The 16187-nt window shown below is 43.8% G+C and overlaps 1 protein-coding gene across 1 annotated transcript; it reads right to left on the bottom strand.

The window, feature by feature from the left end:
* Positions 1-12728: 12728 nt before the first annotated feature.
* On the bottom strand, positions 12729-14327 carry LOC147084928 (putative G protein-coupled receptor 139). The gene is made up of 3 exons (XM_085979376.1): positions 14226-14327; positions 13124-13489; positions 12729-12917 (listed from the first exon to the last, which is right to left on the bottom strand). The coding sequence occupies exons 1-3, from the start codon at positions 14325-14327 to the stop codon at positions 12729-12731; spliced, it is 657 nt and encodes a 218-aa protein (XP_085835502.1).
* Positions 14328-16187: the final 1860 nt, after the last annotated feature.

The following is a 16187-nucleotide window of genomic DNA, read 5'->3' as shown; positions in this document are numbered from 1 at the left end:
GTTTCCCTTAATATCCTGAAAATTTGGATCAGATCACCCCTTAACCTTCTAAATTCTAGGGAATACAAGCCAATTTGTTTAAGCTCTACATTGAACTTAACCCTTGAAGTCCGGGTATCATTCTGGTAAACATACGCTGCACTCCCTCCAAGGTCAACATATCATTCCTAAGATGTGCTGCCCAGAACTGCTTACAGTACACCAGGTTTGGTCTAGCCAATGTTTTGGTTAGTGGTAGCATAACTTATAAACCCTTATATATTGTCATCCAGACATAAAGACCGACATTCCATTAGCCTTTTTGATTATTGACTCAACCTCATCATGATATTGCAATGATGGATTTGCTGTCACTTTAACATCCGACCTGCAGACGAGGTGTGAACACTTGGTGTGTTGATTATGGTATGGAAACAGCAGCCTAGAAATTACGTGTAGTGTTGGTATTTCCGAGCCAGTTTCAGCAGCAAAAATACTCAGCAAAGCTGTGCGTTGTTATACAAATTACAATTGTTTCATTAAAGTCTTTCACCGAGGAGAATCTGCCTCCAATCCAGTATTTGCCACCACAATCAATGCCATGGGCAGTCTGGCCTCCAAGATGCAATGAGCGGGCTGTCCTGTGTTGAGAGGTTGTGCAGAATGAGCCTGTACTCTCTGGAGTTTAGAAGAATAAGAGGTGATCTCATGGAAATATACAAGATTCTGAAGGGATTGCCAGGGTAGATGCTGAGAGGTTGTTTTCCCCCTGGCTGGAGTGTCTAGGACTTGGAGGCATAGACTCAGAATAAGGGGTCAGCCATTTAAGACCGAGCTGAGGGTGAATGTCTTCACTCAGAGAGTTGTGAATCCTTGGAGTTTTCTGCCCCAGAGTTCTGTGAATGCTGAGTCTTTGATTATATACAAGGCTGATGCAAATGGATTGAAGGGATATGGAGCTCGGGTGGGAAAGTGAAGTTGAGGTCGATGATCAGCCATGATCTTTTTGAATAGAGGATCAGTCTCCAGGGTCCTTATGGCCAAAGCCTGCTCCTATTTCTGATGACCTTCCGTTCTTCTGTCCCATAGACAGCGTCCCATAGTTGTTTACAACGAGTCATAGCTATGACTTAGCATCCCACCATCAAGCCTGTAAAGTTCGAGTGTCATCCTCAGGATAGGCCAAACATGCTATATCCGGACAAAAATGCACGATCATTGGGTAATGAACATTGAATCCAGACTCAATAAATCTCATGGATTGAGGAATTGAGTCAAACAAGCTGAAGGAGTCTTCCTGACAATGAACATCTTTTCCTCGACAAGTGATGAATTAGTGCTCTTCCATGTTGACCAACAATTACTGGAAGCACCTACTGAGTTAAAGGCGCAGAATGTGAGGTGATGATTGTGACTAGTCTGATGGAGCGGAATCCAGCACTACTTTGTCAGGCCGCATAGTTCTTTAGGTGTCCAGGGCACTCAGCAGGTTCTTGAGCTTACGTGAAGAGAATTGAATTGGCTTTATGCTGGCATCTGTTGAGGACCTCAGGAGCTGTACAAGAAACTGCATGTGCACAACACTTCTGGCTGAGCATGCTTGCGAACTCATCCCCCTTGCGTTTTGCATTCACACGTCATTATGTCGGATGGCGATGTTCTAACCGTCTCCTCCTCCAGTTAGTTGCACAATTTTGCACCCACATTCACGACTGGATGTTGTAGGATGGCAGACCTCTGACCTGATTTGTTGGTTCTGGAATGGCGCTGTCATGCTACTTCCGACTTTTATCTTGCATTTAGGCATGTGTTCCAGCTTCACCCGAGAGGCACTTCATTTACTGGTTCACCTGGTTATGATCATCGCATGCACTTTGACACGCATTAAACTTAAGTTGTTCATCTGACATCTTTGTGTCAGAGGAGTGAGGGTTATGCTGGTTTGTGGGCTACATATTTGTGATGGAATACAACTCTACTGCTGCTGATGTTTCACAACGACTCTTGAATGCACACTTTAGAGCTCATAGATCTGCCCTTAATCTATCCCACTTTTAATGGCGATAATGCTATACTTCACCACAGAGGGTGTCCTCAAAAAAAGATAGGACCTGGTCTTTACCAGGACTGTGAGTTGATCATCCTGCCAATCCTATCATGCCAAGTGGATCTTTTCCTTTCATTCGTTCTGGGATGAGTGCATCGCTGCCAAGGTTGCCATTTATTGACCATCCCTATTTGCCCTTGAGAAGGTGGTGAAATGATGTAGTCCTTGCAGTGAAGGTGCTCCCACAGTGCTGTTAGTAAGGGAGTTCCAAGATTTTATCCCAGCGACGATAAAGGAACGGCGATATATTTCTAATTCAGGATGATGTGTGACTTGGAGGGGAACTTGCAGGTCACGTTGTTCCCATGCGCCTGCAGCCCTTGTCCTTGTAGGTGGTAAATGTCGCGAGTTTAGGTGGTGCTGGAAAAGAAGCCTTGGCGAGTTGCTGCCGTGCATCTTGTAGATGGTACACACTGCAGCCACAGTGCGCCAGTGGTGGAGGGACTGTAAGTTGAAGGTTGCGGTTGGGCTGCCAATCAAGAGGGCTGCGTTCACATGGATTTTGTAGTTTCTTGAGTGTTGTTGGAGCTGCACTCATCCAGGCAAGTGTTCCATCACACTCCTGACGTTTGCCTTGTACATGGTGGAAAATCTTTAAGGAGTCAGGAGGTGAGACACTCGACGCTGAATACGTCGTCTCTGAATAGCTCATGTTGCCACGGTGTTTATGTTGCTGGTCCAGTTAAGTTTATGGTCAATGCTGACCCCCAGTATATTGATGTTGGGGGTTTCGGCGACGGCAATGCTATTGACTGTAAAGGGGTGGTGATTAGAATCTTGCTTGTTGGAGATCTTTATTGCCTGGAGCTTGAGTGTCGTGAATGTTACCTGCCACTTATCAGCCCGAGCCTGATTGTCATCCAGGTCTTGTTGCATGGGGCATGGAATGCTTTATTTCCTGAGGAGTTCCGGAAGGAACTATACATTGTGCAATCATCAGCAAACATCCACACTTGTTAGCTTATGATGATGAAAGGCCATTGATAAAGCAGCTGGAGATGGTTGGGCTTACGAGATTTCCCTGAGGAACTCATGCAGCAATATCCTGGGGCTGCGCTGATTGACATCCACAGCAACAATCATCTTCCTCTTTGCTTGGTTTGATTCAAGCCAGTGGAATGTTCCCCCCCACCCGATTCCCATTGACTTCAGCTTTACTACGGCTCTTGATTCCATACTCGGTCAAAGGCGGCCTTGATGTCAAGGGCAGTCAATCTCGCCTCACCTCTGGAAGCCAGCTCCTTTGTCCATGTTTGGCCCAATGCTGTAATGAGGGCTGGAGTCACGTAGTCCTGACGGAACCCACACTTGTCATCAGTGAGCAGGTTATTGGTGAGTAAGTGTTGCTTGATACAACTGTCGATGAGACCTTCCATCTCTTCGAACCAGGGTTTGTCCCATGACTTATCAGTAATGCTTGAGTGAGGGATATGCCAGGCCATGAGGTTACAGATTGTGCAGGAACACAATTCTGCTGCTGCTGATTGCCAACTATGCCACATCGATGCCCAGATTTGAGCTGATAATTCTGCGACCGGTTTACTGAATAGCTTATTTGCTCGTGTTGGTTCTCTCTCCACCTGCAGCAAGTCCGGTCTGGCATCTGTGCCCTTCAGGTCCCGGCCAGTTCGGTCAATGTTGTTATTTCCGAGCCTGTTGTAGAGCTAGACATTGCTGGTGGGGCAGGACAGAACCACGGACGTTAGCTGAAAGTTATTATTCTATGAATATGCGTACGTCAGGCTTTTACTTCACTAGGTTCGCCCAAACTGGCCAGCAGTCCACAGATGCCAGTGAGGAGGACATTGCAGGGTCTAGTGTGCGAGATAAGCCGTTGTTGTGATTTTATTCAATGTCTAGATCATAGCGTAATTATCAATTCGATGTTATTGCTTTATTCCTTTCTAGCTGTATTGATACAACTGAGTGGTTGTTTGACCAATTCAGAGGGCAGTTAGAAATCAAAAACATCGATGTGTGGCTGAAGTTATCTATAGCCCAGACCGGGTAAGGACTGTAGATTTCTTATGAGGAAATGTTTAGCAGGTTAGAAGAACGAGAGGTGATCTTATTGAAATCTATAATATTCTGAGGGGGCTCGACAGGGTAGAGGCAGGGAGGATGTTTCCCCTCGTGGGGGAATCTAGAACTAGGGGGCATTGTTTCAGTATAAAGGGTCGCCCATTAAAAACGGAGATGAGGAGGAATGTCTGCTCTCAGAGGGTCGTGATTCTTTGGAGTTCTGTACCACAAAGAGCTGTGGAGGCGGAGTCATTGAATATATTCCAGGCGGAGATAGACAGATTTTGAAACACATTGGAATCAAGGGTTATGGGGAGCGGGCAGCAAAGTGGAGTTCAGGCCACGATCAGATCAGCCATGATCTTATTGAATGGTGGAGCAGGCTGGAGGGGCCGAATGGCATACTCCTGCTCCTATTTATTATGTTCTTGTATTCGTATGTTTCCTTCACTAAAGCACAATAAGCTATGCTTGGAATATTGCGAATAGTTTAACTGTGTGTCAGGATCAGAGAACACACTTTCAGGTTAGTGCCAAACTAAGGATTTATCTCAGAGAGCAATATACACGAATTGAGTTAACTCGAACCGAAAGTAATACATCTCCGGAAAGATTGAGCAGACTGGGGATCCTTTCTGTAGAAAAAGGAACGCTGAGGGTTGAAGAGACTTTTAAGAATATGAGAGAAATTGAAAGGATTCCACTTGTGGGGAAACCAAAATTGGGGCCATAAATATTAGAGAATAACTGGTAAGTCAAACAGGAAATTTAGGAGCAATGTATTCAGCCAGAGTGTGGTTACAATGTGCAGCTGGCTAACACATGAAGTGTTGATGCTAATAGCATAGATGCAGTTAATAGGGAAGATAGATAAATCACGAGGGATTAGGTTATGCTATAGGGTTAAATGAAAAGTGGTGGGAGGAGACTCACGTGATGCCTAAACATCGGCATGGACCAACTGGGCCGAAGGGCCTCTTTCTGTGCTTTTAATTCCATCTAATTCAATGTAAAAAGAGCATTAAGGAATGAAACCATGGCCGGAGACGCTCGGATTTGAACTGTGTGTTTTCCCATCTGAAACTGTAACTTTTGGCATTGGGAGATGAACTCTTTGCATGATTTCATTCACTCTTACCATTAATCAGAGAAGGCAACCGTGTTTTCAACTAAATCAATCGTGATACAAAACCAAAATACTGTGGATGCTGGAAATCTGAAATAAAAACAGAAAATGCTGGAAATACTCAGCCGGTCAGGCAGCATCTGTGGAGAGAGAAACAGAGTTAACGTTTCAGGTCGATGACCCTTCGTCAGAACTGGCATAAGGTTGGAGATGGAAGTGCAGGGCCAGGGGGAGGGGGCAGGGGGGAGGGGAGGAAAGAACAAAAGGGAAGGTCTGTGATAGGATGGAAGGCAGGAGAGATTAAGATACAAAAGGGATGATGTGCAAGGCAAAAGTAGATGACAATGGGTCAAGTTAAGAAACAAAAGATGGCTCTAGATGAAGGGGAAATGGCAATGGCAGAATGAAGGACAGCTGCCATGTGAGAGAGAGAAAAATATAGATGAAAAAAAGATAGGGGCAGAGGTTATGATCTGAAATTGTTGAAAATTATGCTGTGTCCAAAAGGCTGTAAAGTGCCGAATCGAAAGATTGAGGTGCTGTTCCTCAAGCTTACGTTGAGCTTCATTGGAACAGTGTAAAAGGCGGCAAACCATGAGGTGTGAGTGGGAGTGGAGTGGAGACTTAAAGTGACAGGCGACTGAAAGCTCGCGGTCCCCCTTACGGACTGAATGGAGGTGTTCCATCAAAGCGGTCACCCAATCTGTGTTTGATCTCCCCAAGGTAGAGGAGACTGCACCGTGAGCAGTGAATACAGTATACTAAATTGCAGGAATTGCAAGTAAATCGCTGTATCACCTGCAAGGGATGTTTGGGGCCCTGGGCAGTGGGAAGGGACTGGTATAAGGGCATGTGTTGCATCTCCTGCGCAAGGGAATTCATTTAAGGAAGCTACAACAACAACTTGTGCATATATATATATATATTGCGCCTTTAACTTAGTAAAACGTCCCAAGGTGCTTCACAGGAGTGCGATAAAACGAACAAAAATTGACAGCAAGCCACATAAGAAGAAATTAGGGCAGATGATAAAAAGTTTGGTGAAAGTGGTAGGTTTTAAGGAGCGTCTTAAATGAGGAAATAGAGGTAGAGAGGTGGAGCGGTTTAGGGAGGGCTCTCCCGAGGTTATGGCCTAGGCAATAGAAGGCACAGCCACCATGGTTGAGCGATTATAATCAGGGATGCTCAAGAGGGCAAAGTTAGAGGAACACATATATCTCGCAGAGCTGTGCGGCCGTAGGAGATTACAGAGATAGGGATGGTCGAGGGCCATTGGAGGGTTTTGAAGAAAAGGATGACAATTTTGAAATCGAGGTGTTGCTTTACCGGTAGCCAATGTCGGACAGCGAGCACAGGGGTGATGGGTGAAGGGAATTTGCTGCGTGTTAGGACACGGGGCAGCCGAGGTTCCTACATTTATCTTATTGTAATACAGCATGTTCAATGTGTTCTGTACCAGAAAGGCATCCGTCAATCAATGGAAATACTGTCAGAAGGCAGCATGCTCTCTGCTTTTGAATGCTTCTACATCTTCGGAACTGACATGCAATTTTTAATGATTGTTACAGAGATATCAGTAACATGCAGAAAATGAACAATCCATGACCGCATGCAGAAAGACGTGAATGACATTTAGCCTTCAGGGATAAGTGGCAGATAACATTTGCGATACTCAAGTGACAGGCAATGACTATCGACAATAAGCGAGAGTCTCACCATCTTCCCATGACACTCAACGGTATTAAATGTTGGGGGGGTTACCATTGACCAGAAACTTAACAGGACCAGCCGCAAAAACATTGTGGCAACAAGAGCGTGTCAGCAGCTGGGTAGTCTGCAGCAAGTGTCTCACCACCTCACTCCCCAACACCCTTACACCATCTACAAGGGAAAAGTCAGGATTGTGATTGAATGCTCTCCCCTTGACTGGATGAGTGCAGCTCCAACAACACTCAAGAAGCTCGACACCGTTAAGGGAAAAGCAGCCCGCTTGATGGGCACCCCATCCACCACCTTAAACACCACTCCCTTCACAACCAGTGCACTGTGGCAGCAGTGTGAACAATCTAAAAGATGCACTGCAGCAACTCGCCAAGGCTTCTTCGGCAGCAGTTCCCAAATCCATGACCTCAAACTCCTAGAAGGACAAGGGCAGCATACGCATAGTAACAACATCACCTCCAAGTTCCACTTCAGCTCACACATCCTGACTTGTAAATAAATCGGGCCGGTTATTCATTGTCGCTGGATCAAAATCCTGGAACTCCCTCCCTAACAGCACTGTGGGAGTACCTTCACCACACGGAATGCAGCGGTTCAAGAAGGTGGCTCACCACCACCTTCTCACGGGCAACTAGGGATGGGCAATAAATGCTGGCATTATCAGCGACGGCCAAATCCAAATAATGAATACAACACGTGAAATAAAAGCTGTTTGTACAGCAAAAGGCAGTGTTATTAAAAACAAATTTAAAATACGGGAAATATGGTGATGACCCCTCGAGAAAAAAGAAATATTATTTGGTTATGTTAGAAATTTAAGAAACTGTTCTCTAATGTTCCATTGTGGGAACGGTAGCATAGTGTTAATGTTACTGGACTATTAATCCAGAGGCCTGGGCTAATAAGTGGGGAACAAGAGTTCAAATGCAACTGGGGAATTGGAATTCAATTAATTAAATAAATCCAAAATAAAGAGTTCGTACCAGTAATGGTGACTATGTAACTGCCGGATTGTCAAAAAATCCCATCTGTTTCATTAATGTCCTTTAGGGAAGGAAATCTGCCGTCCTTTCCTGGTCTGGCCTATATAACACTCAAGGGCAATTAGCGATGGGCAATAAATTCTGAACTTGCCTTCAACACCAAAATCCCATGAATGAATAAATAACAATTTATGTGATAACTTAACGCGCCCTAGAGCTCTACATCTATTACGATTATCAATCAATCATGAATCAGTCACGTAATAGTGCACTCAGGTTTATATTAAAGAATTGGGCATTAATTTTAATGTCACATGCTCACTTTCTATCGCCTCTCCGACCAGCGGATGGAGAAGAACTAAATGGAAAAGCATAATGGAGCAATTGAAAAACTTTGCACAGGAGCAGCTTAGTGATCTCCAGGCAAATACAACAATTGTCGAAGCTTGGATGTTATCACTTCCTAACTTGTTATAGAATCGTAGAAACCGAATCATAGAATCATAGAATTTTAGAATGGTACAGCACCGACAGAGGCCATTCGGCCCACCGTGCCTGTGGCGGCTCTTTGAAAGAGCTATCCAATTCATCCCACTTCCTTCTCTTTCCCCATTGCCATGCACGTTTTTTCATTTTACATGTGTACATCCAATTTTCTTTCAAGACTTAACATTCAATCTGCTAGCACGACCATTTCAAGTAGGACAGCCCAGAACATAACATCTTGCTGCATAAAAAAAATTCCTAACTCGCACTGTGGATCCTCTGCTATTTACCTTATGTGCCCGTGGTGCAGTTTCTGCTTATCATCGATGTATAGGGTGATTGTCAACGCGGCATCACATGGCCATGACTGAATTCTTGCCATCAGCACGGGAGGGATCGGAGGCAGTGTAACAGCGGGAGTCACTTTTGAACATCGCATTTTTTAAGCAGCTCAGTGTCATCAAACATCTCTGAACATGGCTCTATTAATGTAATTAAAACTACATCTGACCGTCAATCGGAACACTGTGAAATGGCAACAGTTATTCATTTCTTTCTGGCGCAAAAACACAAAAGCAAAAGAGCCACAACCACGGCTATCAAAAGAAATTAAGGAGAGTATCAGATCGAAAGAGAAGTCATATAAAGTTGCCAGGAAAAGTAGCAAGCCTGAGGATTGGGAGCAATTTAGAGTTCATCTAAAAAGGGAAAAGAGATTGATTAAGAGGAGAACAAAAGAGTATGAGAGAAAACTTGCAAGGAACATAAAATCGGATTGTAAAAACTTTTACAAGTATGTAAAAAGTAAAAGATTAGTGAAGACAAATGGAGGTCCCTTACAGTCATAAACGGGAGTATTTATAACGGGGAACAAGGAAATGGTTTGGTGATTAAACAAATACTGTGGTTCTGCCTTCATGGAAGAGGAAACAGTTAACTTTCCAGAAATGCTATCGAACCAAGGGCCTAGTGAGAAGGAGGAATTAAAGGAAATCATTAATAGTAAAAAAATAGTGCTGGAGAAATTAATGGGAATGAAAGCTGATAAATCCCCTGCGTGACTGTATTATTCCTGTTTAACTTTCCTCGACCTCTCTCAGTTTCTGTCTCCATTTCTCCAAAAATTTCTCGCAGTTTTCTCTTGCTCACAAACTCCTATCTTTCTCTTAATTTCTGCTGAATGTGTGCTGCTTTTTAAATTTATATACCTGTGCCTTTACTGTTTATGGTTTTCCTCCGTGTAACTTTCCTCATTATATTTATCTCTTTCTATTTTCCTCCATCTCATCTTTCGCCGGTTTCTCTTTCTGCCTTCTCAGTGTATTTGCCCATTAATTTCTCCCTCTCTCCCTCTTTCTCTCTATTCTTTTTTCTCTCCTGTTTCTCTATCCATTTCAACATCTACATCTCTTACTCTTTGCTTCTTTACCTATTTTGATTGGTCTCTTGTTGTGTTTACTTTCTTTAACCTGTTACCTCTGCCCCTCTACGCTCTGCAATCAGTTTCACTTTCGGTTGCTCTACGTTTCTTTTCTGTCTCTTTCTTCCCTTCTGAGTTCTGACCTATATTTTGTCTCTGTTTTAGGGTTCTCACTATCTGTCATTTCCACTTTCCACCTGCCACTATATGTATGTTTATCTCTCTATGTAACTCTATATTCTTTTCTTTGCCTTTCTCTATCTATTGATAACCTATCTCTTTATCTATCTCTGTCATTCTGTGTCTCCATTTATGTGCAGTGCAGAGCTCTGACCAGGCCCAGAGCGGCGACTGTGATTGGCGGGTTTGCCCATGTTGCTGTCGGTGCAGGGCAGGCCTTTACTGGAACTCCAGCTGAGCACTTTAGTGCCGCCTTTTTGAGAAACAATTAATGTGTCGTCATCGGAGCGAGTCCCGCCTCAATAGGTCAGATCATCAACAAAAAATAATAACAGGATCAGATTTAAGATCATTTTAGGACTCTGGGCTATTAATAAAAATGTAGTTTCGGCCCAGTGGGGACTGAGGGAATGAAGCATGGAATGGGAATCAGTTTTACTGCTTGAAACCCTTCCGCTCTTTCTATGATTTAACTAATTTAACTATTAGATTGAGAGGGTATTTCACCGCGTTCTTCAGCTCCTCTCTGAATGTAGTCTGGGTCACAGCATAAATACACGTGTTGGTGCAGGAACTGAGAAGCTGCAGCATTCCTGCTGTGGCTCCTGGGATATAAAGAGGGTCATTGACGGAGGAAGCATAAATCTTTGCAATTCGCTGATAGAGAATAAATATAAAATCAGGGTCACCCATAACAGTATAAAACTGCCAAATATACTGAAGAGTAAAATGATGGATTTCCTTCGGTTCTCCATCTCTGGATCCTTGTGATTACCTTCATTGCTGCTGACACTTTCATAGATCCTTCTCTGCTTCAGTGTGATGGACTCACTGACTGTCACTGGACTTCATTGTAAAATGAAATATTTTGAATATATGCTGTATCAGTTTGCACTGTATCTGTTGGAATCAGAAGCCCTTCTATTGATCTGGAGATTATAAGGAGCAGCGGTGATGTTGGCGTTTTGTTAACTGAAAAATCGTCCCATCTAATGCTGCAATTTATAATTACAGGAGAAAGGACTTCAATTACTTATAGTTCTGTCTGGTAGAGATATTCGATTCTGTTGATTCCATGTATTACAGATGAAGGGAAGAGTGCAGATGAACAGGAGGAGACGTGGATCATCTGCAGAGATATTTAATTTTTCAGAGATCTCGCCAATGGACAAACTGACACTGAGAATAGGATCAATGAGCACGGAGCATGTGAGCAGAATTTCGGCGTTGTAGGATAGGATTGAATCGGATGTGAAAAAGCTTTGGCAAAGAGAGTACAGACAGTGCGGAATGATAGAGGAGCTATAGAGAAACAGGGAGGGAGAAGGCAAGCGAGAAGGATATGTTTAGTGAAAGTGAGAGAGAGGGAGCTACTGAAACCTCGAGTAAAATTACAAGTAGATGTGACTTCAAGGTGTTATTAGGATGTGGTCAGATTTGGTGAGATGTTATTGTTGGACCCGCTCCCTGTGTTTGTGCGTCAGATCCACTGTCTGTTTTCGTGAATGTTATTTTTCCTTACTTTATGACTTATAAGTACACATTCTTAAAAATTAATTAACATATAGGATGCATGAATTAGTAATCGTAATCAATTATTGGAATAGTGGATTTTTAAAACTGTGCAACAGATGAATTCAATAAAAAATGAGGCAGTTATAACGGATATATTTGAATTTGAATTTGATGTAACTGAATTGCTGAGTTAATTATTTGACCACATTTTAAACCCAACAAGCTGACACCAGTAAACACAGAAATGAATGTTTGAATTTATTATTTGAGTGGTGTTACTGTGATCTATACATTAACTTCCTCTCACTCTCTGCTGTAGTCTCTCCCTGTGAATCCCAGCCTCTCCTTCCCCTGCATTGAATCCTCTGTCTCCTCACCCGTTTCTTCAGTTTGTCCGCATTCCCAAACCCTCTGCTCTTGACACCCCTCCAGCTCCCCCGTGTCCTTTTCCTGGTTTCCCTCCCAATCTCACTCAATTCAATTAAATTCAAATCGCTTTATTGGCATGACAAGGTGCATCTTATGTTGCCAAAGCATCGAAAAACATTTATGGTTGAACACAAACACAGATCTATCCATACAGTGTATAAACAGATGTTTATAAATATACAATGTATAAATATACATTCATATAATTTGTATACACTCTTTTCTTAGATTTACTGGTTGTCCCTCTGTTTATGGCAAGCTTTAAGATGATTGATTGGATGGATTTATTGTCCGCTGGAAGAATGATGCAGCATCGTGCATCATTAGAACAATTGTTCCCATCAGAAGAGAAACTGAATTACCTGGGCATGTTCAGTCTTCGTTTATTTTAATTTTAACAGTTAAAACTTTTAACATAAGAATCACATCTGTGACAATACATAACACAGTTTATTAAGGAGAATATATTACAGCAAGCATCGATTTGCAACATTGCTTAAAATGTTGTACCAATATCGATTGATCCATTAAACATGTTTTGAGCTGTATTGCTATCGCCGATAAATATTGTGTGGGAAACACTTCAGCTATTTCACTTATTTAAATACTTTTGCAATTGAATTCAGTGGATATTTTACCCCATTCTTTAGCTCCTCTCTGAATTTATCCTGGGTCAGCACATAAATAAAAGTGTTTGTGCAGCAATTGAGAACCTGAAGCATGAATCCCACCGATTCAATGTCCTTAACATCATCATAATCAAAGATGGTAATGCGGAGAAATAGAAAATAAACAACAATGGTCGTCCATAACAAAATAAAACTGCCCGATATACTGAAGAGCAAAACGATGGATTTCCTTCGGTTGTCCATCTCTGGATCCTTGTGATTCTCTCCATTGCCGAGGCCCCGGAGTCCACTGCGGACTCGACTGGACACTAAAATGTGTCTAGCGGTGAGAACATTGAGCAACAAAATCAGAACGAATGGGACACAAGGGATTAATGTAAGATTAAAGACGTCAAACGCTGCCCACGCGGGTGAAGTAAGAAAGGTGGGTTTCCAGACACAACCCCAGGGTATGTTCTCCATTTTATATTCAGGGTCAAATACAAAGTACCAGGGAATGTTTATTAAACAGCCCAGCGCACTCACCACCCCGATAACGACAGCCGCTGTTTTCTCGGTGCAGTATTTTGTTTTCAGCTTCGGACAACAAATGGCCACAAATCGATCGAAGGTGAAAACCACTGTGAACCAGACCGAGGCCGCTGTGGCTGCACAAACCAGGACTATATTGAGACAGCACACGGGGGTAATGGTCAAGAATGAAGCTGGGAAATAAATTTCAACAATCAACCCTAATATTACATCCGTACAAACAACAAGGAGATCGGCCGTTGCCATGGCCACCAGGTAGCGAGTGATACATTTGGAGAGACCGCACTTTCCTTGGGACAGGATCACAATCGCCACCAAGTTAACTGCAAGAGATACAAAGATTAGTGAGATTTGTTTCCACTCAGAGTCGCAGTAAAACCATCATTATTAAAGTTTTTTTGAGTAAACTTTCAAGTTATTATTGCACTGATTAATAGGAAATCATTCACGCACTGGTGGTTGCCATCTGCCATCTAATCTAAACTCGCATCGTTATCCAATTTCTCTCATAGCTCTCCTCATGCCCTCTACGAGCTCAACTTGTCTATGAGACCCAACTATTGCTCGCTCGATTCTATTCCAACCAAACTGCTGACCAACCAACTTCACTTCCTGGCCCCCATGTTAGCTGATATTGTTAACAGTTCTCTCTCACCACATACTGTCCCCTCCCCTTCAAATCCGCCGTCATCAGCACCTGCTCAAAAAACAACCTTGAAGCCTCTGTCCTTGCCAACCACCGCCCAATCTCCAACCTCCCATTCCTTACCCCGTCCTTGATCGTGCTGTCTCCTCCCAAGTCGGTGCCCATCTTTCACAGAATTCCATGTTTGAACCCCTCAAATCTGGTGTCACCCGCTGCCCCAGTACATAAATGGCCCTTAACAATGTCACAAGTGGCATCCTATGTGACTGTGACTGTGGTAAGCTATCCCTCCTCTTCCTTCACGACCTGTCTGCATCCTTTGTCCAGACAATTCTCCTCCAATGCTTCTCCAGCGTCTGCCAGCTGCAGTGGACTGCACTCACTTGGTTCTAATCTTATCGATATAATCGGAGCCTGCAGCAGATTATCTGCCCACTCCCGCACCGTTACCTCTGGACTCCTCCTATTTATCATCTTCATGCTGCCCATCAGTGACATCATCCGTAAACACAACGTCTGAATCAAAGGCATGCCGAAGACACCCAGCTCCATCTCACCACCAGCTCACCCAACACGTCCCTTGTCCATAATTTTCACACTATTTGTCATGAACTATAATTTCCTCCAACTAAATATTGGGAAGACCGAAGCCATTGTATTCGGTCGCCACTATAACCTTCATTCCCCAGCCACTGGCTCCATCCTTCCCTTGCAACTTTCTGAGGCTGGACCAGCCTTGCCCAAACTTGGTGTTTTATTGACCCCGATATGAGCTTCCAACCAAATATCTGCTCCATCACAAAGACTGCCAGGTTCCACCTCTGTAACATCACCGACTCAGCCCCTGCCTCATCTCAACTGCTGCTGACCCCCTCATCTATGCCGCTGTGGCCTCTCGGATTGATAACCCCAACTCTTTTCTTCCAGCCTACCATCTTCCAACCTTCATAAACTTGAGTCGTCCAAATCTCTGCTGCCCATATCCCAACTTGCACCAAGTCCCGTTCACCCAGCACCCACTGAGCTCACTGACCTTCATTGGCTCCCGGTCTGCCAAATCCTAAATTTTAATATTCTCATACTTGTTTTCAAATCTCACCTGGCCATTTAATGCCATCCCCAAACTTAGCATTACTGTTTGCGGGTCTGTATACAACTCCTGTAGTGTCCGTGTGTTGATAAAGACACTGAAGACAGGAGTTGGTTCACAGGTATTTACTAAGCAAAGTCTGGGGGGGGTGGTGGTTCTAACGGATATACACAATATAAAGGCTTATATAGCCGGAGTGGCAATTACCGGCATTACAGCACACCTGGGGCTCTTAAAGGCACATACACCACAATTCCTCCCCTTTTAGCTACCCAGCACATCATATTTTAAGTAATTATTAATTACATGCTATAAACAAAATAATATACATTGCTGTAGTTAATTAATTATAAGTCAGTCTCTCAGGAGGCTTCCTGACTCGGTCCGGATAACGCCTCGGGGGTGTAGTAGTTTCTGGTGGTGTAGTAGGTTCTTCTGGCAAGGCTGATTCGGCTTGAATGCCAGTGTCGGGTTCATCGGGTTCCAGTATCCCGGGTTTCGGTACCACCGGATCGGAGGTAGATATGGGTATCTCTACTTCATCGTTAGATGTATAGAGTTGTGGTGTAGGTTGTCCCTTTTTGGATGACTTTATGACTTGGTCAGCATGGCGCCTTATTATGCTTTCTCCGATGTCCACGGTATACATCAGTGGTCCTAGTCGTGTGCAGATAGTTCCAGGCTGCCATTTCTCGGTACGGTAGTCCCGGGCCAAAACTTGTTGACCTATCTGGAAGGTTCTAGTTGGCCTTTCATTCATGCCTTGAAACTGCCAGTTCTCCACGTCCCTTCTGATGTTGGACTTGACCAAATCCAGCCGGCATCTTAGGTTTCTATTGAAGAACATCATGGTGGGAGTTCGGTTGGTAACCATATGTGTTGCATTCCTGTATGCGAATAAGAAGTTATCCACCTTGTGCTGAAGTTTTATGTCTTCATTACCCATGGCCTTTATGGCCTTCTTGATGGTCTGGACAAACCTTTCAGCCAATCCATTGGTGGCGGGATGGTGTGGGGCGGACGTGTAGTGCTTAACCCCATTGTTTGTTAAGAACGTCCTGAATTCTTCGGACACAAATTGCGGTCCATTATCAGAACAGATCTGTTCAGGCAGCCCATTCCTGGCAAATGTGGTCCTTAATACTGTGATGGTTATTTCCGTGGTGGTGGAGGACATCTTTATTACTTCTGGCCACTTGGAGTGAGCATCAACCGTGATTAAGAACATTGAGTCCATAAATGGACCAGCAAAGTCGATGTGCACCCTTTGCCAGGGAGATGAGGGCCAATCCCATGGATGTAGAGGGGCTTGTGGTGGACCG

This window comes from Somniosus microcephalus, unplaced genomic scaffold, assembly GCF_052327205.1.
Source record: "Somniosus microcephalus isolate GS21.2 unplaced genomic scaffold, FLI_Smic_1.0 unresolved_chr9, whole genome shotgun sequence".
NCBI lineage: Eukaryota > Metazoa > Chordata > Chondrichthyes > Squaliformes > Somniosidae > Somniosus > Somniosus microcephalus.
The sequence above is the reverse complement of the archived record's forward strand: the minus strand, read 5'-3'. Positions and strand labels throughout refer to the sequence as shown.